The following is a 22,872-nucleotide window of genomic DNA, read 5'->3' as shown; positions in this document are numbered from 1 at the left end:
AACCATGATTTAAATCTACTCTTACTGGCTAGTAATTTAAATCATAATTTAAGTCAGGGCTCATTTTGAGGGGGAACTTGCCATAACTCAGATCCGGCAGTTCCCCAAAGAGGTCACATATCACGTGGCCCTGCCCACCTGACTGTCAGCCATTTTGGGCTCGTTTCAGCCTGGATTGGGGCCGAAACGGCCCGGATCAGGCCTCTGATGGGTGGTGGATCACTCTCCCACTCAGCAGTGGCCCGATCCTGACCATTTGGGGCCCCTTTTCAGCCATTTTTAGCCCCCTTTTGCCATTTTGGGCCCAATTTTGGCCCTGAATGGCTAGGATTGGGTCCAAAACAGCCAGGATAGGTGATGTCAGGGGGTGTGGCATATGCAAATCAGTTGTGCTAATGAACCACTTCTGGCGATGGCAAGGGACATGGCATATGCTAATGAGTTATGCTAATGAATTATGCTAATGAGTTCCTCTAGCTCTTTTTCTACGAAATAACCCTTGATTTAAATCATGATTTAAATCGATTTGATTTAAATCAAATCCAGCCTGTTCTGGGCTATTCCTGAGAAACACTTTGGCCCTGCTTTTCAAAAGAAAGAAATACAAGGCAGCACATACTACAAAATCTATTCATTTTTGTACACAGTGAGGATTGCCAAGTGACACCTCCAAACACAGCAAACAGCCCTGCAGTCTCTTGAACCTTGAACATGTTTGTTGGGTGCAGTTAACAGCAAGGAGACAGTGGTGGGGCTCACTGGCCAGGTCTCCCACCTTCCTCCTGCAAAAGGAGGAGAGACCAGGAGGAAAGCAAGCCCACAAGACTAGGGCTGCCCCACTGAGGGGAAGTCTGACCTTTTCCTCTCTACATGTGGATTAAATGCTAGGCTGGGCAAGGGGAAGCAGGCAGGTAGCACTTGTCTGCCTTATGATCAGAGAGGCATGGAGAGGGGCAGCTATAACCCAGCTGTTCTGGAGGGGGGCCTCATGCGTCTGTGTTAAAAAACTAAGAAAAAATTAAAAATGGGAGTCAGCAGACATTCGTTTAAATCCAGAGACCCCGTCACTTGTACTGTGGACCAGTGTTACTCCACAGCTCAAGGAGAAACACATTCACAACCATCAACCAAAACAGCCACAAAATTAGTGTGTGCCCAGTCTGCCATCCACCAAACACACATATAGATTACTATAACATATAACAATATAACTACAATTACAACCTTTTAAATTACCTGAGTATCTCTTAGCATGTACAGTTGTCTCTCTCCATTACTGCTGAACTTGTGCACTCTTTACTTTCCTCTTTTCCTTTCCTCTCTAACTTAAACATGAGGTACAGCAGCTAAGATTAAAGAGTGAGATTGCTAAAGTGCCCTGAAGGGAGCAAGCTAACCATGGAGAAAGGGAGTTAAAACCTCCACAAGTCCACTATGCCAGTTTGCTCTTTTCCTAGATGGCTGCCACAGTGGTGTTATTTTTATTATCTTTTCTCTGTGGTCAGCTCACTGTCCTCCTGCCCAGGTGATGAGAGGAAACTGCAGAGGCTGCAGAGAAGTGAAGGGGTTTTCTGGGGAGGACAGGCCCTTTACTTCCATCCCTGGCACAAGGCCCACACCTCAGAAAGGTTCATCATTTACTGTGGCTGTTTAAATCTGGGAACCACTCAACAACCACAAGCCTCACCAGGCAATAGCCTTGCCCATTTTTCTGAAACAGGAGGTGGGTGTCATATTGGAGAACTGTGCTCAGAAGAGCCACATGGTGTTGCCAAGTAGGCCCCCTCCCCTGCTTTGAAGCCTGCTATGAACTGTGCTAAAGTTTCCTGCGTTGCTGTTTTACTGCTACACCCAAAGACTGCTGTGCACGTGTGTGTATTCTGATACACGTGTCAGCTTCCTGCCTGCGTGTCAATTACCCTGCTGCAATAGACTGTGTAGTTTACTGACTCCATGTTTGGATAACTGCACAAAGGACTCTCTTTCTGGGCAGCCCTGCCCTGACCTGTATCTGGACTTCCAAGTGTGTGTTTGGACTCTGTTACAAGTGTGCCCCGTGCCTGCATTGCCATCTGCCACGGACCGTGCCTGTTCCCTGCTTTGGACTGTGTTTTAAAGTGTTGTTCCCCCTGCCTCCATGGAAGCCTGCCTCATATGGGCCCAAGCCGCTGCTAGCAGCCGGGCGCCTGCCGGGGAAACCTCCAGCGAGCCTGGCTAGGCGCTCCCTGGTCAGTTCCCGCCTGGAGCCTCCCGCGAGCCGGTCGCCGAGCTTGCCCTCGCTACCGGGCAGCCTGCTATCCAGCCCCAGCTATGCCCAGCCGGCATCCATGTTCTCAGGCAGCCAGAAGACCCTGGGAAGAAGACTGCTTTGAGAAGCCATTTCGGTGAAGCGGGCACACCACGTCCGCAGCGAGAGCCCCTCGCCCTGCTCTGCATATCTTAGGAGCCGCCCCGGAGAAGAGCTAAGTGCTGACCATCCCAAGCACTTAGAGAATGCATCTCAAAGGAACCTCCGCATTCCAGAAGCTGATGACATCAGGACAAGCCCTGTCCGCTGGAACATCCTTTCAGCCCACTTGGATTTCCCCCTCCCTCTTTTGTCCCCTCTTCCTGAGGTGTCACTTATCACAATCTGATTACCAAAGTGGCCCATCCAAGCCATTCAGTAGCCCATTAGACCCTTTGTTTTAATCTGTGAGAACCACCAAGTACAGCACCAGCCCCAGGGTACGTTTTGGGGTATTTAAGCTGGTCTCCCAGACCACTCGGTGCTCAGGCCATTCCTTATCCAGACCTCCTTGCTGTCCGTCTGTGGTCCCAGTGCTGGCATTGGGCCACCCTCGCTGCGGTGTCTCTGCTTCGCTCCAGGATAAGTGAGTATTCCCCCCTATCATCGTTGGGAACCAGCTAATGCGAACGTCTCTGTATTTCATACCCTGTATTTCTTAGGTCTTGTGTGTTCTCTGTATGCTTGTGCAAGCTAGGCTTACGCTACACTCAATACACGTGTTTGAACCTTACTCCTTGTCTGCCTCTTTTTCACTAGAGTGTCTGGGATCGGGACCTCCGTAAACATAGGTTATGATCCTCGCTTAATATTAATAGTTACAGACTGCTATAGCTAATTCCCCATTATAATAAAGAGCAGTTCTGGTAACAATGGGGCATGTCAAAAAGCCACATGTGGCTCCTGAACCACCAAGTTAGTCTACCTTTTTTCTTCCAAGTAGATTAGAGTGGCATTTTATTCTCTCAACAACCAATGAGGTATGTTGGGCTGAATTTGTTCCTTCAGTGTATTTTCTGGCTGGGTGAGGATTTAAATCTGGGTTCTCCAGAGCACCATACTGGAGGGAACATTCTGCATCACCTTTATGAGAAATATTCTCACCTGGTATTAGGTCATGGTGGCCCATAGATCGCCCACATTTCCCATCCAAGATGTGCTGCGAGGAAGGGTGGAGCTGCTGCATGGCTAAGCACTCACTTAATATGTCTTGTTCGACATCAGAGCATGAATGTAGCTATAACAGGAGGACAAAGCAAAGAGATTTTCATTTCAAAGTGAAGAACTAAAGTGCTCCTAATTGGATGCATATGTTGCATTGCTTATAGCCTACATACAGAAAGAAGGAACAAAATGTCATTGTTTCTAGCACTGGAGTAACTAAAGATATATTAGGTGCTTAGTGATTTTAATTAAAGATTGTTTGGGTTTTCTTGAGCACGCAAATTAAGCATGCTAATTTTAAATCTGCAATATTTTGGTGCTCAGAAAAATCATGTGCCTTTGTGCTTCTTGCAATTTTATGGATTAATTTAGCTACACTCCTCTTCCCCCTCCACTCCCCCGACCCCAGTATCTTGAGTTCTTTTTTTTTTTAAAGAACTGCATCACATTTGTAACTGCAATGGTTGGAAAGACATTTGATAGGAGAGGAAAAGTGTTATCAGATTAGTACTGGCAAAATGGTGGTCTGTCAGTAACGTGCCAGAGGTTCTGCTGATATGTCAACTGTTTTCCATGTAAATTAATGCACTGGCAAAAGTGTCTGAAGCATGTTCTTTGCAAACCACAATGTCGATCACATTAAAAACAGCAGGAGAGGAGGATTAAGAAAGAAAAGCATTTCTAATTCTCTTTTAAACATGCTGATGTCGCCAAGCTTTTGTCATAACACAAGGTTCACATTTCACAGGAACAGTCATCCTATTTTGAGACCATTAATAAATGGTTATTGTTTTGAAGTTTACAGTTTTGCATTCCGCCTTCCCCTGGGCTCAGTTATTCTAAACTAAAAAACTCAGGCAAATCAGTTTAGCATTCTGTCCTACAGGCAGTTTGTTTTTGTATTCTTAAAAAAATTCTGGGTCACAGTCAGCATCTGCAGCCAATAAAGCTTTAAACTACTACTCAATAATTACTTCACTTTTGTTCTCTTAACAGTACCTTGATGGGAATTAAATATATAGGACCATATACTTATAAAGTCTGAATATATGAGGGGATATCAGATAAACAGGCTTACCATCTGCCTGCTGGTGGTGGGCAAGTTCCTGCCCTTCCCTCATTCCCCTGCAGTTGATCAAGGGAGAAAAAATAGGGAGGGGGAGTGGCACAGCTAGTTCCCCCCTGTGACACTCTAGGAATTCCCCCAATCCCTATGGTTAAAACTAAAGCAGGGAAATTCCTAGAGCACTATGAAGGTGTGCGTGTGCATGCATGCATGCATGTGCATGATGCTCCCCTCCCCAGGTTCACTCCCCAGAAGCTCTGGTAACCCTATAGTTAAAGGAAGTGTTAATTTTTTTTGTTATGTCTTTAAATGTGAGGGTATTTCCACCCCATTCGTATTTGACTGAACCAATGCTGCTGATGCTGCATTAAAGGCCCAACACAACATGGGTAATAGCTAATTTTGTGGGTCCTTCCCCAGCAATTATCAACTGGGATCCAAAGTGATGATCAGGTGGAAAGGACTCAAGTAACTGGCCTTGCCTGCTTAATGTCCTGCCTTAAAGCCAAGAGCAACTTCAATATCACTCATGAGTCATCTCAAGGCCAAAACAGCCAAGATGCTTAGTGAGCAGTGGGCCATTTGGGACTCTGAATAGGACCAGAGCTGTGCAGGAGGTGGAACAAAAATTAACCCTTTCACTATCAACCAATTTCACAAATTTGCCATGCTGTTACAACCCTTTAAAGAAAAAAGCCAAAAGCTGAATACCATTATTTTTTCATTCAAAGAAGGATAACACCACAGTAGGATGCTCTTAATTAGCAAACCCATATTTAGACAGAAGAGATAAACAGTTAATCACCCTCTGTCTTCTCCATGTAGCCCTGATCCAAACTGGAGAAGAGCTGCCTACAATTGCCTTCAAATGTGGTATCTGTCACACTGAGCTTGGCCACCACCACAATCAACACATTTTTTAAAAAAAGCATGGATGGTAACTTTAGGTCATGTTATGAGGTGACAGAGAAAAACTGTTCAGGTCTGTTCAGGGTTTTTGCTTGAGAAATTAAATCTTGATACACTGGTTTTATCTGACATGTATTCCCCTTTTATAATAGCTAATCTTATATGGAATTATCATATTTTGAAGAATCATTCATGCAGTATAGATGGTTTACTAGACTACTTTTAGATTCCTTTCCAAACTACAAATCTATAATTGAAAATACTATTCTCATATGTACAAGAAAAGCGGAATTTAAAGGCATGTGTTTGATGAATGAGCAGGTACAATCCAATAAAAAGAGAAAGAGAAAGTTTCTCAACCACCCACAACAACTAGAGACTCACCACCAATGAGAAAAATCCAGCACTGACTGACTTTGCAGTAATGGTTCACCTATTCCTGACTTCTAGATAAAATGTGGTTGCTGCCAGTGTCCTCCTGGGTAATATACTTTTAGTTTATGTTTCATTAAATTGGAGTACAGAAATGATCAGAGAATGATTAAATAGTTGGTATTTATTAGATCAGACAAATTTTTATCATGCCTGAAAGTAGCCAGTGATGCAATGTGTTGAACAGCTTAAAATTACATTATGAACATTCACATTGTTTTTCCTTAGCAACAATGCAATTAAGCTTTCTTTCTCTTTTGAAAAAGGATAAATTCTTCAGGCAAGCATCCACTAGAAATCATTGTTATTTGGACTGATGAGCTTACCTTCTTACGCACCTGTTGCTCTTTGGCAGAATGAGCTTTCACATGTTTTCGAAGGGAACTTGGGTCAGTGTAGCGCTTGGAGCACCCAGGAATCTGGCAGGCATATGGTTTCTGTAAGCATGTGGAAAAGAAAAACACACAGGAAATCTGCTTTGGAAATACTGATCTGAAGATATGAACTGTTATGTTCAGAATATGAAACGTCTAGGAATTGTTGGCAATGTGCAAACACATTGTAAAGCTTTAAATCAGTTGCTCAGTTTAAAAGCTCTATGTTAACAAATCTAACAGTATATAACAGGCTGGGCCAAATAAAAATAATAATAATAATCTACTGCAGCAACAACTTTAACCATTTCTAAGTAAGTTTTGATTTCCTCTGTAGTACCTTGCACATACGGTGAACTGTATTAATATTTATTTTGTATTTATTCCTTCCTCTTTTGGCATGATGGTACTGGCTCACTGCTTCCATATACTTTGGTCATCCCACCATTTGAATAACTGACTTTAGATATTAGAGGTATAAGATGGTGAGAAAAATGCTACCTTTATGAGTCTTCCACTACAGACCTACATTGTTTCACTGCTGTGCTGAAGGACCCATTCTCCTTTCAAACAAAGTTCAATAATTTTAGATTAGGACATTATTAGTCAATCTTGCCAACACTGGAAAGGCAGCCATAGTGACTCTTATCAGAGGTATCCCTCCTTTAAAGGTAGATTCTAATCCAGTTTCCAGAACAGCCTTAGACCTAACCTAATAATCTGCTGTTCAATCAAACTGGCACATTCTAACAGGTCTTTGTAATTATTTACAGATTCTCCTTTCAGAGAAGAAAAATGACAGATTGACCTGCATTTGGAATCCCAAATCACTTCCACATGCATTTAATATGAACTAAGCAGTCCATATAAACCCTTTTTCTTTGTAGGTGTCTCCAGAGGAACAAGTAGTCTTGCTCCTTGTACCAGCAGGAAATTTCCAAAGGAATAATAAGATCATTCACCAACTCAAGGCTCCAAAGGCTAACTCAATATGTACCCAGAAACTTGTATATGAAAGTCAATTTACTGAAAGTGAAAGTGCCTGGAACACACAGAGAACTGAAACTTGAGGAAGGATGATGGAAACCATTAAACAATTCCTTAGTGGAATTAACTGGGCAGAGCATTTTCCTAGCTATGGTAACACATTGTTAAGGATGAGGAAACTATATCAGAAAAAGTCCATCCATGCTAACCCCAAACTTTCAATCTTACTTTCACACAGGATTCGGTTACACAGCAGACGTATAAAGGGGATCAGAGTTTGCTTCATGAACTGAAGGCCTTCTATTACATGCATTTGGAACACTAATAGTGGCATGCACACTAACAGATTCTAATTTCATACACTGAAAAAGAAATACACTAAAACATCACAAGGTTTTAAAAGTATTATACACATGAACATTAGATTACATAGTCTGTAAACAGAGTGAAAAGTAAAGAATGTGTAACAGGGTCAACACAGATAAAATGCCAGTCAAAATTATTACTGTACCTTTTTGCTGATTATGAATATTTCAGAGAGTAAAGGGAGGGAGAGAGAAAGAAACAGAAGAAAAAGAGAGTAGAAAGTTAAAAGGTTTTTTTCCCCATAACACCTATATCAAGAGATACCAAGACAAAGAGGGACTTCGTTTTGCATACAAATAATTCTTGATTGATGAGCCAAGTTTGTCTGCTCCAACAGCCCATTTACATGAATATCAAATAGTTAAGCTTCAAAAAGACGCATCCTCTACAGAATATTTAATTTCAAAACAGCCACATTTTAGAAGTAATTACAAATTCAAATTGCTAAATCTGACTTTCAAATAAATAAAACATTGTTATTGTAAGTGTGCTTGGGTTTGGAAAAAGTGACTGACTGACTTCTATGATTTGTTTGTTTTTGCAAGGCATAATGTACATTACACATTCCTTAATGCTGCACTGTCTGAAATGTGTAGCTGCTTTAAAAGTAAATATCAATTAACTGCCAGGTTTCTGCCCCATAAACAACCAGCCAAACGCTAAACCGCATATTCACCTCTTTGAAAAGACAAAGGACGGACTCTTGTTGTTGTTGTTCTTTATGAGCTTTGGACCAGGAGCATAAATGACCTAAGGCATATGCTTGCTTCTAGGGGTGGATTGACTATAGGAGAGACTAATATGACCTGGACAAATCGGTAAAATAGCTATTTTCCAAACCCTGAAAGCCAAAGCGTCTGAGTATTCTGCGGCTGTTCTGTTTGATGTAATCCTGTTTGCATCAATCTGTTTATCTGGCTTTCTGATTATCCAATGTTTTGTAGTGCTTTAGGAAATCTGAATGAATACAATTTAACTATAGCATTGAAAACAGCATTTCTTGAAGTCTAGGAGAGAAGAATAGAGTCATGAAGCACTCATCCAACACAAGCAATCCACTGGAAATAAAAAAAGCTAAAGAAATAATGTTTAAGCAATTAAGTATGTGAACTTGATGGGAGAACCATGTCCATTACCTGTGAAATCCCATTTCAGCTGCCAGGGTGGAGTGGGGGTGGGGAATTATGTCCCATTATAGTTTTAAAATTCCACTTGGCAGATACGTGCCTAGCACAGTCATTCTAATTTTCTGCTTTCTTGGTTTAATAAGTCAGCAACATCTTCCTATAGGATCAAGCAGGCCAGAAGAAGACTGCAATTTATTCAGGTGACATTGTGGGACAAAGAAAGGGTTGGTGAGTGTATGTGTCAGTGGAACACAGAAAGAGGGAGTATATGGAGGTGTTGAAAATTGCTGTGTGTTATATTTTAACAAACTGCATTTTTTATTTCAAATCATGGGCTTACATGTACAACTGTTAGTCAAAATTATGGAACGTTTTTATGGAATGTTCACATTCCCCAACAGTGACATACTACAGTGACAACAGCCAAGTTATCATTATACAGGGAAAGATTTCCAAACACACACAAAGGGTTCATTCAGATTAAATCATATTAACTGCATGGCAAAGCAGCAGTAAAGGAACCTGTGGCAATCCACTGTGCCATCCATTTACTTGTGGATGCTGTTGTAAGAGTATTTTAGCATGCTAAAAATACCAAAATTGTTTGCTACCAATGACTTTCCTGCTATCATAACTCCTGCATATGACATCACAAAATTTACTGTTTGTTTCTATGGACCACAGAGCAGACACTGGTTAAACTGCCATTTTGCCAGCTCTATCCACTTTTCTATTACTACCTGGGAGAACAAGAAAACAACATGTTATCAAAGAATTAAACCCTATATAAAGTAACAAGGAACTGTGCCTTGGAAATTAATACAAATTGGTCATATTATACAAAATGGCACGTTCCCCCTATGGTAGTTGCCAACAAAAAAATGATCAATATAGTATCTGAATGTAGTTTTGCAACTTAATCCTGTTTACTTTATGAGTTTATGAGGATGGAATGAAACAATAACACACGATTCTTCATCATAACAAATATACACATGTTTTAAAGGCAACAGAGTGCTGACAAGGGTGGTGTAATAATTACATTAACATTACTGTTTCCTATATGGCCTGTATATACTGGAGAGACTGCCACGAATGGAAGGTTTAGAAGATCTGTCTGGGTCTGGAGGATCCTTGCCAGCAAGGAACACTGTGTACCCTTCCAAAGGCCCCAGACTAAGAGGGAAGGGGTTGCCTTTACCTGTGTTCTCTGCTGTGACTCATCCTGTTTCCCTACTCCTGGCTCAAGGCTCCCCCCAGCTGATTATCCGGAAATGGGCTATTAAAAGACCAGTCCCTGTCAACAAATGGAGCAGTAAGCCTTGCCTTAAAGGTGCCTGTGATGGACTGCACTTAACAGCAGGTTTCTGAAGTGCAGCAAAATCAGAGAGCAGGGAAGGGAAGGGTTAACTATTCCCTAGAATGGAAATCTTGTGACAGGCTGCTCCCTCTTCTCTGACTGGTCAGTTAGAACCAGTCTGAAGGCAGTCAGATGGTTTCTGACAGGATTTGGGGTCAGTGAGTCTGACAAGAAAAGTCAGACAGGTTCACCTTTAGAGTGATGGGTAAAGACTCCTTTGCCTTAACTGTAGTACTACTGTCTTGAGGAAGAATTCTGTCTAAGAATTCAAAGTCTAAGAGCCAAGCTACAAGAAACGAATCACACGAGGAGGAGCAAGTGAAGGGAGTCACCATGTTAGCCGGGTAGCTGTTTTATAGAAGAGATTGGAAGGCTTTGTTAATTTCCCCTCTCTACAGAGCCAGGGAGATCTATGCTCTGAGGATTTGCTAATTTTCTCTTTGCCTCCAGAAGGCTCTGTCAGTTTCATGTCCCCTTCTAAGAGGTAAAGAAGAAATAAATCTTCTGAGCAGAGATCTGTAGAGAGGGGGAATTAACAAAGCCTTCCAATCTCTTTTAAAACTCAGCTTCCTGGCTATCATTGTGACTCCCTTCACATGCTCCTCCTCGTGTAATTCGTCTCTTGTAGCTGAGCTCTAAGTGTCAGCGTAAGGTGAAGTACACTTTACACAGACACCAAAGAACTGGGAGTATGTTTTGGCAAAAGTGATTGGGTAGTGGGTTGAGACTCCCTTTCAAGCCAAAAAGAAGAGGGCTTATATCTTCTGAAAAGAAGATGAATCCCAGTCCAGTTTTGAAGGCAGTTTGACATTCAGGAGGACCCCAGGTCTGTGTGAAGGGAAAACAGTTTTAGCTACTCAGGAGATAGAAATACTCTCTAGTTTCAAGAAAGGAGGGAATTAGGTGCAACAAAAAAAGTGACTCCAGAAAACCTGAACTGTCATAGGAAACTTCCTGAAGAAATATTGTTGCTGTACCTAAATTACTAAGTAAAACATCTTTCACTGTTAAGAACCAAGAATATATGAAAATAAGCTTCAAGGACTATTTTGCCTGTTATACAAAGTGCATTCTGTAATACCAACAAAATTTTACCTCCACATTTCCATCCCGACTACACTTAATCAAACCCTGCATGTTAAATAAAGCTGTTATTTCTTTTTGAACGTTATACAGTCCTTAGTGCCCTTTATAAGAAAAAGGAAGAGGACTCCTGCTTTTCTTCATCAAGTTCCTGGGCTGGGATAAAAGCGAGCATGCAGGACTTTTTTTTAGGGGGAACGCTCTGGAACGGTGTTCCGGCAGCTCTAGAATCTGCCGACGTGATTCCTTCCTCCTCCTCCCCACCCTCAGCTGATTAACATAATTGAAATTGCAGTGGATATATGGGTGTTAAGGAAGTTTTTATGAATATTGTTTGTCTGTGACTGGAATATTTATGAGCATTTCACAATGTCACAACAGCTTAGCCATTGGTAAGGTAGAGTTGGCAGGCAACAAAAAAAGCCATTTTAAACTAAGTTTAAATCTAATGCAGCAAAGTTGAGTATCTAATTTTGCTCCAGTAAAGCAAAACCCTCCCTGAAAATTTGAAAATTCAATATTCATTAGATTAGGAATTTCAGACTCTGGAATTTTGAGAAAGAATTTTGGAATTTTCTATGCTGGCAGAGGCAATCTGTTAGAATTTAGATTCGTGAGATGGGTTTTGGATTTTTAGAGGGCCCTCCTTCTTGCATATTTTAAAATATGATTCCAAAGAAATGAAATGTTTGGGAAAGGGAATGGAAGATTTCACTTTTTGTAGTGGATACAGAAAGGAAAAAAAACATATCTTATAATAGTGTAATTTCCCAAGCTTACTCATATTTATCTCGTCATAATGCACTGTGCTGGGTCCAGGAAGCGGTGTCACTTCTGGGAGTGACGTCACTTCCGGAGTGGGATAAACAGACTTTCAAAAACACAATTATTAACATGCTACTTGAGGCTGCTCAGTCAAAGCAGGCAAACTGAATTTTGGCAGGAAAATCTGCCTCACAGTGGGGAGAGTGAAGGGAGGGGGTCATCACAGTGCCACGTGTTACTACTTTGGTGAGTGGAAACTGAGGGTAGATCCTTGGATCTCTTTGGAGTCAAAGAGCCCTGGGTCACTCAGGTCTCCATCAGGGGGATTTTTGCTGATTCTCCCTTCCACTACAAACCGCTGATTCCTCCCTCAAACTGCTCTGGGGTGTGTGGGTGAGGTGGTGTCTACTGTCTCTCTGGATCAGCATTTGCGAACGCTTTGGGGGCTGCAATGGGAGGAGGGGGGAACAATGTTGTGCATCATACAAAGAAATCCCTTCATCCATGGAAATTATCAGTGAACATTAAGTCTATATCTGCAATTTTCTGCCTATAAAATACATACAAACCTACTAGTGTATCAAACAATTACACAATAGTCTAAAAGAGTATGTCACCCTCTCCAGAGAACCTGCCTGAGGTGGCTCATAAAATAAAATAAAAACATAAAACCCCACAAAATTTCTTAAGTCAAACATAGTATTAAAAATTAGTTGGAGGATAAAAACAAAACATTGAACAGCTTAAAACAAATTTCAGTACAATTCACAGTCAAACAACAGACTATAAAATTATGTTAAAACTAACCCTTAATTAAAAGCCTGGGTGAAAAGAAATGTTTTGGCCTAAAAGACAGGAGTGAGGTTGCCTGGCAAGAGAAGGGCATTCCACAAGCAAAGGAAGTGCCACCACCGAAAAAGCCGTCCCTGTGGATTCTCTCCCCCCCCCCCCCCCCCCGTCTCACCTCTGAGCAAGGCTTGGGAAGCAGATCTTACCTGGAACGCTAGTGAAGGAAGAGTTTAATCGATGCAAGGGCAATGATTTCTGGATACTGATGTCAGCAGCAGCTAACCACTGGATTCTCAAAGTTAAGTTAGCAGCAGCTACCCAGCACAGCAATCTTTATACCAATCAACAAGAATCATACTAGAATCCTCGTAAGTGATGACTAGACTAGAAACTACATACCATACCTTTTAAATCATTGCTTTAGTGTGAAAAGATGCATGAATTCCAAAGCAAATTAACATTATCAATAATACAACTATGTAGCATTTAATGTACAATTTCTTGTCATGATAGATACAGACATCAATCAAAGTAAGCAAGATCACTGGGAGTTACTCTCCAGCAATTTCCTAACACCTTCTTATAAAGTACACGAAGAACCACCTTGGTGTTACTAATATTTCCTCCTTTTTCTTTTCTAGAAACGTATAACAAATGACAAACAAAGCTCATCCTCGTTTCTCTCTTCCCACTGAAGACTACTATAATGCCTCATATAAGTGGAAGAGGCCTGTGCTGGTTTTAAAAAAAGTCCCATTAGAAAGGCTGCATACACCACCACATAGAATAACATAATGCTTACGGTATCCAGGTGTGTCCGCTGATGCTTAGCCCGGTCACTAGAGTTGCTGAAAGCTTTCTGGCAGCCAGGATGCTGACACAGATAAGGTTTCTCACCCGTATGACTCCGCAGGTGGATCTTAAGGTTTTCAAGTCGAGAAAATGCTTTGTTGCAACCTTCAAACTGCAATAAAGCCATAAAAAAACTCTGTAAAGTTCTATTAAATAAACCATATCCAGTTATAGTGAATATTTTTTTTAATCCAATCTGGACATGCAACAAATCAACCAGAATTCAGAACATCTGCTGAAGTGTATGGATGAAACACATTTTGCTCCGCTGTTTTAAAATTCATCACTACCCATAGCATAGTGGTTGATAATACTGAGTTTCCCGCAGACATAATGTTGAGTGAGCCTTCAAGATACGGTTTAAGTAAAGGAGCTTAAATATTAAGAAATAACGTGTTCAGCTTAAGGAGGGTTTTTGTTAACATTATGAAGAACATGAAGGATTGGCACAAGAGCTGCTATGGGGATCAGTGAGCCAGCTGCTGTGCGAACAGGACAGAGAAAGAATATCTGAATCCTGAAACATAGCACACCATGAAAGAAAAATATGGGGAAAAGCAAAACAGTTCATTACATTAGCACAGTAAAATACTCTCTAAAAGTCAAGAGCAATCATGCACACCCAACCATTATACCCAAATTGATTCAGATTGTACCAACATGCATCTCATTTATCCAGTGTGATTATTGCTACCACCACATATACAAAGTCAGTCACTTAATTAGAGGACTTCACAAAATAAGCAGACTAACTTTTATCATTGCTATATCTAATAGTAAAGTGGGTGGCTTTTACCAACCATGCAAGCAGTAAAACTAGGCCACCCACAGACAAGGGTTTCTGCATATTTGGGAAGTCCCCAAGCATTCAGAGAAATATGTCTCTGTAAATTAACCAATAATAAAAATATGCCCCCTCTTCCTTCTTAGGCCTGATAGGAACTGAGCATACTCAAGTGAAATGGGATGTCAAGAGCAACAATGATCCAATTCCTAAAGATTGATCCCATTAACATTTTGAACCCTTTCTGCTCCAGAGGATTAATTCTGAAGATGCTCCATCAACATGCTTGAACTTCAAGTAGAACTCCTACAGCAAGGAAGGAAAGGGATGGGAATAATCGCCTTCTCCTCTCTGCAGCCAGGACCTTTGTTGTGTTCCCTATTTGTTTGTTTTTCTTCCGAACAGGCACTCAGGTTCCTAGCCTCAAAGCTGTGCAAATGACTCATCCAGTGTTATGCCAATGTTTTGAAAATGAAATTGACTTCAGCAGCTAAAAAAGACTTGGTCAATTTTATTTTCATTACCTGCCATAGGTTTTAGCTGTGTTGGAAGAAAGGTATGTGTGAGTGAAATACATGTGTAACCCCCAGAGTCTCAAGTGCCAGGTTCAATTTCTAGAGTAAGGTTCAGAAATTCAAAATGTAAATCCAATTTCCTTAAATATAACGGAACACAACTGTGAAAATGTTCCCAAAGCTATCGATACTGGTTCACTAACCAGTGTCCACAGAGCAGGGTCCTACTCACAATCCACTTTGGAGAGGGCACAGACAGTACTGTGGGTTCTTCTAGAGGATATGCCTGGATCAGAGTCCCAAATATCCAGAAGGCCTTCTTGCAACAGCAGGAATTCTTTTTATGAAGATGTTGGATGACTCCTTGAGCTTGTTCATCCCCCTTTCCTCTGGGCAAGATGCTGTGGGGCAGCTCTGTACTAGGGTGTTAATCTCAGGCAGTCAATGAAGAGTTTAGCTGTCAGTAATTCTTGCTCTTTGCTCTTTCCAGCTTCTTCAGCTCTTCCTTGCCACCACTGCTCTCCAAGGGATAAGTGTTCAATCCTCCCCAGCTAGTAGTTTTAGCTGTATCTGATTTAGATGCAAAGCTTGAAAACGAGCTTTGCCTATCACAGAGTGCTGCCTTCAGCACTTCTCCCTCTCTCCCAGTATTTTCAGCTAGCCCAGTCCTGCTTTATACCACCTCTCCTAGTCATGGTGGCCCTTTCAAATGCATGCTCATCGAGCCTTTGCTAAACATTCAATACAAACCTATGTACACATCAGTTATCTGCTAGTCTGGTCTGGCCTAAGGTCTATCTAAGTATCTGCAGTCTACTAATCAGACCTAGGCTCTAGGCCCCAAACCCTTTTTTCAGTACAGGCTTACACGTGCATACCTTGGAAAGCATTTGATGTTGAAAAATATAATGGCAAGTTCATCAGACTGTTCATCAGACATCTTACGAATCCAATCTGATGAGTAGTAGGAAAGGGAGAAAAGCCCAATTTGATGTCAACATTGGATTACATCAGATTTTGAGACTGCCCACAGTCGAGTCAGTTGAAGTAGACAAAAAACCATGAGAGATGGGGAACTGACCTGTTCATTCTCCTGAGAGTTTATAGCATCCTTCGGGGAGGGGGGGGGGGATTTCCTACTCATACATCCCTTTCTCCATTACCATTGGTCACAGCCCCTAGTTTGTGTTTACAAAATTTAGAATGTGCTTTAAGCATGTTTATGGAAAGTCAAACAATCCATTAGTAAGTCCAACACAGAGAAAAACAGCATGAACAATCAATCCATGATTCCCTGGAATATTAAGAAAAAGGAGAGAATGGCTGCCTTAAACACAATGTATTTCTGATAGTGATCTCTTTCCAGTGTAGGAAATTGTATGTATCCCTTGAGTTTATCAACCAAAGGGCCCAAGAGATAGGCACATATACTATGCTGTGTTCCTATGGCATACAAAAACACGTGACATTATTCAGACAAAGTTTGCATTTTGACTTCTCACTGGTTACAATGAACAATTTCACAATGAGGTCCCAGGCTTTCTGTAAATGAAGGCTAACCTTCTGGAACTAGGGTTGCCATCTCCAAGTTGTGAAATTCCTTGAGATTTGGGAGGTGGGAGGGGTGAAACCAGGAAATGGCAGGGTTTGAGGAGGGAAAGGACCTCAGCATGGTATAATCCCACAGAGTCCACTCTCCAAAGCAGCCATTTTCTTCAGGTGAACTGATCTCTGTGGCCTGGAGATCAGTTGTAATTCCGGGAGATCTCCAGCCACCACCCAGAGGCTGGCAACCCAATCTGGAACACTTTAAAAGGATTCTATATTTTACTCTTGTACAAAACAGATATATTTCATTATGACTCTAGCCAGTGTGTAACTATTTACATATAGTCTGTGTGAACACCAGTAACGACTCTACTAAAAGATAACAGGTGTAACAAATATTTAGAAAAAATCCTTATGTATATTTTATGCAGTTGTTGTCCGACACTGGTTTATTAACACGAAGATATTCAAAGTAGCCCCAATGAGCAAGCTGTGGGAGCGGCAAGGAGAGGAGAATGGTGAGGTTTCAGCTTTTTAGCAAACTGCACATTTCAAGTTGCCTTGCTCAAAAGAAGCCGCATGATGCAAAATACCAAAAAAGCAAAACTCCTGTACATCTTCTGGAGCATTATCAAAATTTATACTCTCTTTTAGTGGCAAGAGGAAATCTTGAGCAGGAATAAATTAATAGTTCCTGTATTTTTAATCTGACTGGAATAATTATTTGATTATTTCAGGATGGGGTAGTGGTTAGACATTTTATCTTTAAAGTTATAACACTTCCTTTTACTAATTCCTTGCTTATGGATAGGGTTGCCAGGCCCCCTCAACCTCCTGGCGGGGGATAGGGGCCTGACACTTACCTTGCGGGAGAGGGGGTGCGCGCGCACAACGCGCACACGCGCCCCCACAAGCGTGATAAAGTCACTTTGGGAGTGATGTCATTGCGCGGCCCCTGGGAGCGCACCCAGGCTCTGCAGGGGCTCAAAACAGGCCCAATCCATGCCAAAACGGGTCCGTTTTGAGGCGCTGCAGAGCGCAGGCGCACTCCTATGCTCCACAGCACCTGAAAACGGGTCCGTTTCAGCACGGATCGGGCCCGTTTTGAGGCGCTGCAGAGCACTGCGCTCAGCAGTGCCTCAAAACGGGCCCGATCCGTGCCAAAACAGGCCCGTTTCGCCATGGATCAAGCCTCTTTTGAGCACTCCCATGCTTGCAGCGGCCCCAATCTGGGCCAAAATGGGCCCGATCCCGGCTGCTGTGCACAGGAGTGCACAGTGTCATGGGGGAGTGCGCAGGGAAGGTGCGCAACCCTCACTGGTTAGGTAAGTGGGGGTGGGGTGTGGGGAGCAGGGTGGGGATCCCCCGCCCCTACTGGGGGTCTGGCATCCCTACTTATGGGAGAGCACTATACAGGAAGGAGAAAGTTACTCTTTACACACAAAATAACTCAGAGAGCAAACCTAAGCAGGTCTGCTTAGAAGTAAGGCTCCAGAAAGGGAGATGCCAGAGGCAGCAGATGGCTGTGAGAGAATCCATCCCCTCTGGAGTGATCTCCGCCAGCTCTGTCTTTCAAAACTACTCTTGCTGGTTAACACTGCATTTCCAAACATGTGAAGAACACGTGTCAGATGTCTTGTGTAGAGAAACTCCATAAAACCCTGCAGATAACAAATTGCAGGTAGATATAATATACAATGATCATCTATGCCTCACATTAAAAGCACATTGGAATAATTCTGCCTTGCAATGTTTCTGAAACATTAATAGGTCCTGCTGGGAATGGATGGCTTCCAACAGTGTGTCCGGGGTGGGCCCCTCCCCCCCGGACTGGACCCGACCCCCCACCCCGACGGACCCCCCGGGAGCCCATCACCAGCCGCCCGAGCCCCGCCAAGCCCCCCAACCTACCTGGGGGCCTGCAGCACCGGGCCCGGAGTTGGCGTCGGCCCTCGGCTTCCCGGCCGCACCCCTGCCGGGCCCGTCGCCGCCGCGGGAGCCGCGAGGCCTGCCGCCGCCGACGCGGCCAGCGCCGGAGCGGCCGGTCCCAGCACCGCCGCGGCTGGAGCAGCAGGGCCTACCACTGCCGCCGCCGGAGCCGCCGGGTCTGCCGCCGCCGCCGCCGGAGGGGTCGGGCCTGGAGCCGCCGCTCCCGCGGCGGGGCCGGCTGCGGCCGCGGCTCACGGCGGCGGGGTGGCCGGGGCCGGGCCGGCTGCCCGGCGCGACGACGGCCACGCGGCAGAGAAGCGGGAGCGGCGGGCGGAGGAGGGCAGCATCCCCGGGGCGAGCGCGGCCAAACGCTGGGAGGGGGAAAGCCCGGGTGGGGCAGGCGGAAGGAGGGACGCCCAGCGAGCCATCCCCGCTCTGGGTTGGCTGGATGGCTCCTGGGAGGGCTCCCCGGTCTGAAGCGGCACCGGGGATTGGTGAGGGATGGTGGAGGGAAGGAGCAGGCACCAGGGAGAGGGCATGGGGGAAAGGGGTGATGGAAGGACGGGGGAACCAACCGGGTGGGAGTAGCCAGGTGTCAGCCACCAGGGCAGATGAGCCAGAGGAGGGGGTTGGTGGAAAGCCAGGGGGCAGAGCCAGGAGGGACTATAAGAGGGGAGCTCCCAGTGACGCCGAGGAGGAGAAGGCTGGTTGGAAGGTTGGTCACAGAGAGAGAGAGAGCGGATTCCAGAACGCCGGATAGGAGGCAGACCTTGGTGCTTGAACCACTGCCCCTATCCAGTCTGAGGCAGAGGGAGCACCTTCAACCTCCCCCTGGTGGTCACCCACGGGACGGCAGGACGCGGGGAAGGCGCGGCCGGCGGGGCGGGGCCTCACACAGTGCATTCCAAAGGGAAGGCACCGCAATTGTAAAGGCTGTCTTTCTGGTGGAAGAAAGTTGTATCACCCTGGGACCAGGAACCACTAGCAAGCCCTGAGAACATGAATGAAGCAGGCAGGAAGGGAGGTCCATAATGGGAGTGGTGGTCCAGAAGGTATGAGGGTCCCAGACTGTGAAGATCTTTAAAGGTGAAAACTAACACCTTGTATTGAATTCAGAGACTAATTGGTCAGCAACTAGCAGCCGCATTATGCACCATCTGAAGTCTCTGGAGTATCTTCAGGGTAGCCCTATGTAGAGCGAGTTGCAGCAATCTAAACAAGAGGTGACCGTTGCATGGATCAGTTTAGCAAGGTTGGACTGAAATAATATGGGGAAAGTTGTTAGGCCTGGTGAAGATGGAAAAATGCCATTCTAGCCACCATGGCACCTTTTTGTCCATGGAAAGGTTATAGGCAAGCCAAAACCCCCAAACTCTTCCACAGAAAGCTGGACTCTCTCAAGTAATGGGAGTGACAAGTTCCCCCAAACCCTGCCAGCCACAGGACCTCAGTTTTCAAAGGATTTAACTTCAGCCAACTACACCTCAGCCATTCCATCACAACATCCAGGCATTGGGCCAGGGAAGAGATATCTGCTTCTGGTTGCTTATCATGTAGAAGGTAGAGTTGAGTGTCATCAGCATTCTGGTGGCATCCAACCCCAAACCTCTTAACAGCATCTGTTAGAGTGTGCAAATATATATTTAAAAGCATCAGGGATAGGATTAATCCCTCTGGAATTAATCCCTCTGGCTGACCCGCATCTGGATCGAGGCGGGTCAGCGCTGCTTGTGTTACTCGATCTCACAGCAGCGTTTGACACGGTTGACTATGATTTGTTGGCCAGCCGCCTTGCCGACGTGGGGATTAGGGGGACAGCCTTACAGTGGCTGGTCTCCTTTCTCCAGGGTCAGGGACAGAGGGTGGTGCTTGGGGGAGATCTATTGCCCCGTCACCCTTTGGTGTGCGGGGTTCCCCAAGGGGCGATACTCTCCCCGATGTTATTTAACATCTATATGTGCCCCCTCACCCAGTTGGTGCAGAGGTTTGGGCTGAGTTGTCATCAATACGCGGATGACACCCAACTTTTTCTGTTGATGGACGGCCGGCCAGACACGGCCCCAGACAATCTGGCCAGAGCTTTGGAGGTTGTGACGGCATGGTTGAAACAGAGCAGGTTGAAATTGAACCCAGTGAAGACGGAGATCCTGCAGCTAGGACGGGGGCTGCCAGATGTTAAGATCCAGCTCTCTGCCCTGGATGGGACACCACTGGCAACTTTGCCAGTGGTAAAGAGTCTGGGTGTGCTCCTGGATGCCTCCCTATTGATGGAGGCCCAGGTCACAGCGGTTGCCAAGTCTGCATTTTCCCATCTTCGTCAGATCAGGCAACTTGCCCCCTACCTGACGCCCCAGGACCTGGCTACAGTGATCTATGCAACGGTCACCTCCAGGCTAGATTACTGTAACTCACTCTACGCTGGGCTACCCCTGGGCCTGATCCGGAAACTACAACTGGTCCAGAATGCGGCAGCACGGGTCCTGACTGGTATACCTTACCAGTCACACATGACACCTGTCCTGCGCCAGCTGCACTGGCTTCCGGTTGAATTCCGAATCAGGTTCAAAGTGTTGGTTCTTACCTTTAAAGCCCTGAGCAGGTTGGGACCGGCATATCTTCGGGACCGCCTCTCCCTGTACGTTCCCCACAGATCGCTTCGATCAGCGAATAAATATTTACTAGTGGTCCCCGGCCCTAAGGAAGCCCGCCTCGCTTCAACCAGGGCCAGGGCCTTTTCAGTCCTGGCCCCAGCCTGGTGGAACGCTCTGTCAATGGAAACCCGGGCCCAGCGGGACATATTATCGTTCCGCCGGGCCTGTAAGACAGAGCTGTTCCGCCAGGCGTTCGGTGATTGAAGGGGGCGGTGCCATGTCGGCCTCCCACCTTTGGGGTGGGGGAGGGTTCTCCCCACCACTGCACTTTGTTAATTTGTTTTATTGTTTGTATATTGATTTTAGTTCTTGTTTTTATCGATTTTAACTGTTCACCGCCCAGAGCCCCTGGGGATGGGCGGTATATAAATTGAAATATAAAATAAATAAATATAAATTCCACACTGTAGCTCCTGTCGGGATGAACCCTCATCCCCAATGACCACCTCATCTAGCTGTGTCAAATACTGCCAAAAGATCCAATAAAATCAGCAGCACACAACCACCCTTATCTAGCTGAAGTTGGATGTTGTCAACCAGAGCTATTAAAAAGAAAAGAGCAGAGAGCTTGGGATCTGATGCTTATTTATCTAGAAATTTATTCGACACACTAAATGGAAATTATTTTTTGCTGATAAAAGGTATCTGAAATTATTACAATCCTCTTCCTTCTAAATAAACACTTACTTTGTGCCTCCACAGCATCGACCTCCTATCCCATGATGCACTGCATCAGACTGAGAGCACAAAGACAAACAAAACAGCCCTTCTAGTTTGCACCAAGACTGCCAACCAGGAAGACCACAAGTAGAATGCAGCCATCCCGATCTCTGTAATATTTTAGGGTTTATTCATCCTTACCCATGAGGTGCTGTATGTGAAAAGCTAATAATTTAGGATCAATAATAATTATTATTATTTCTGAGTAGCTGATATCTCAATTCTGTTAAGAGCAGATGATAGGTTAGTGCAGAGGAGGCTCTCTGTACTTCTAGGGAAGTAATCCTAAAACTGGAAAAGTTACACAGAAACTGAATTTCTATGTAAAATGTAGAGGACAAATCTATGAACAGATATATCACAGCTATGAATGTGACTCTAAAGGTTTGCTGACTTTCAAACCTTCCTACTGATTCTCTCAGTGTTCATATTTAATGATAAAAACACAGTGAGATGCACCTGCATTAACTGCCAACTATTTTCTCAAGAGCACTCTCCTTAATACAGAAGAAATGAGTGACCTGTAACTCAGAAATTTTATTTGACTAAGGAATTCCCCCTTGGAATATTTTATGTCTTTCTGGGTGCCAGTGAGCCTTGGAAGATTTCAGTCATTCCAGAAAAAAGTAAATAAATAAATGGCAATGGTTTGGAGACTGGAACACATATTTTAGAAAACAGCTTCAAAAAACAGGCAACCTAAAAGCCAAGATTTGTTAAACTTACAGTCCAAGAAATGTGTAACTGTCCATAAGACATAAAATAATAGTAGCCTTGGCAAATCTGGCATGTTCTAAACCAATGTATTAACCAAACATTTATACCACTTTTATAATAAAAGTATTCAGAAGTAACATGTTAAAACCATAAAGCAACATTAAGATGATCAACAGCAGTCTGAAACTACCCATTTCGGGTCCTCTCTTTTTTACCATGTGATATGAACTCCCTCCTCCCCATTCTCCTTTTTTAAAATAACCTTCCAATTTCTAGCACTTTTAGTTATGTTTCCTGTTTCTACTACCTTCTGTTCACTATTACAATGTGAAGAAATCGTTCAGTGGTTGAAGACTGGAACCAGGAATTTTCCTCTCACTCTCTAGAATGGAGAAAGTCATCGACACAGCTGAACATAGGACAAGTTAGCTAATTTTGTATTTAGGT

At 44.0% G+C, this 22,872-nt stretch overlaps 1 protein-coding gene across 1 annotated transcript in view; it reads right to left on the bottom strand.

Annotated features, from left to right (window-relative positions):
- GLIS1 (GLIS family zinc finger 1) overlaps nt 1-22,872 on the bottom strand; it is a 398,945-nt gene that overhangs the window by 76,134 nt on the left and 299,939 nt on the right. The window contains exons 4-6 of the mRNA XM_054980758.1: nt 13,512-13,673; nt 6,185-6,295; nt 3,392-3,524 (exon numbers count right to left, since the gene is read on the bottom strand). Coding sequence (XP_054836733.1) covers nt 3,392-3,524; nt 6,185-6,295; nt 13,512-13,673 — 406 coding nt within the window. The remainder of the gene's footprint in view (nt 1-3,391; nt 3,525-6,184; nt 6,296-13,511; nt 13,674-22,872) is intronic.

The sequence above is a fragment of the Eublepharis macularius genome, chromosome 5 (genome assembly GCF_028583425.1).
Source record: "Eublepharis macularius isolate TG4126 chromosome 5, MPM_Emac_v1.0, whole genome shotgun sequence".
Classification (NCBI taxonomy): domain Eukaryota; kingdom Metazoa; phylum Chordata; class Lepidosauria; order Squamata; family Eublepharidae; genus Eublepharis; species Eublepharis macularius.
Note: the sequence above shows the minus strand (reverse complement) of the source record. Positions and strands in the feature narration are given on the sequence as shown.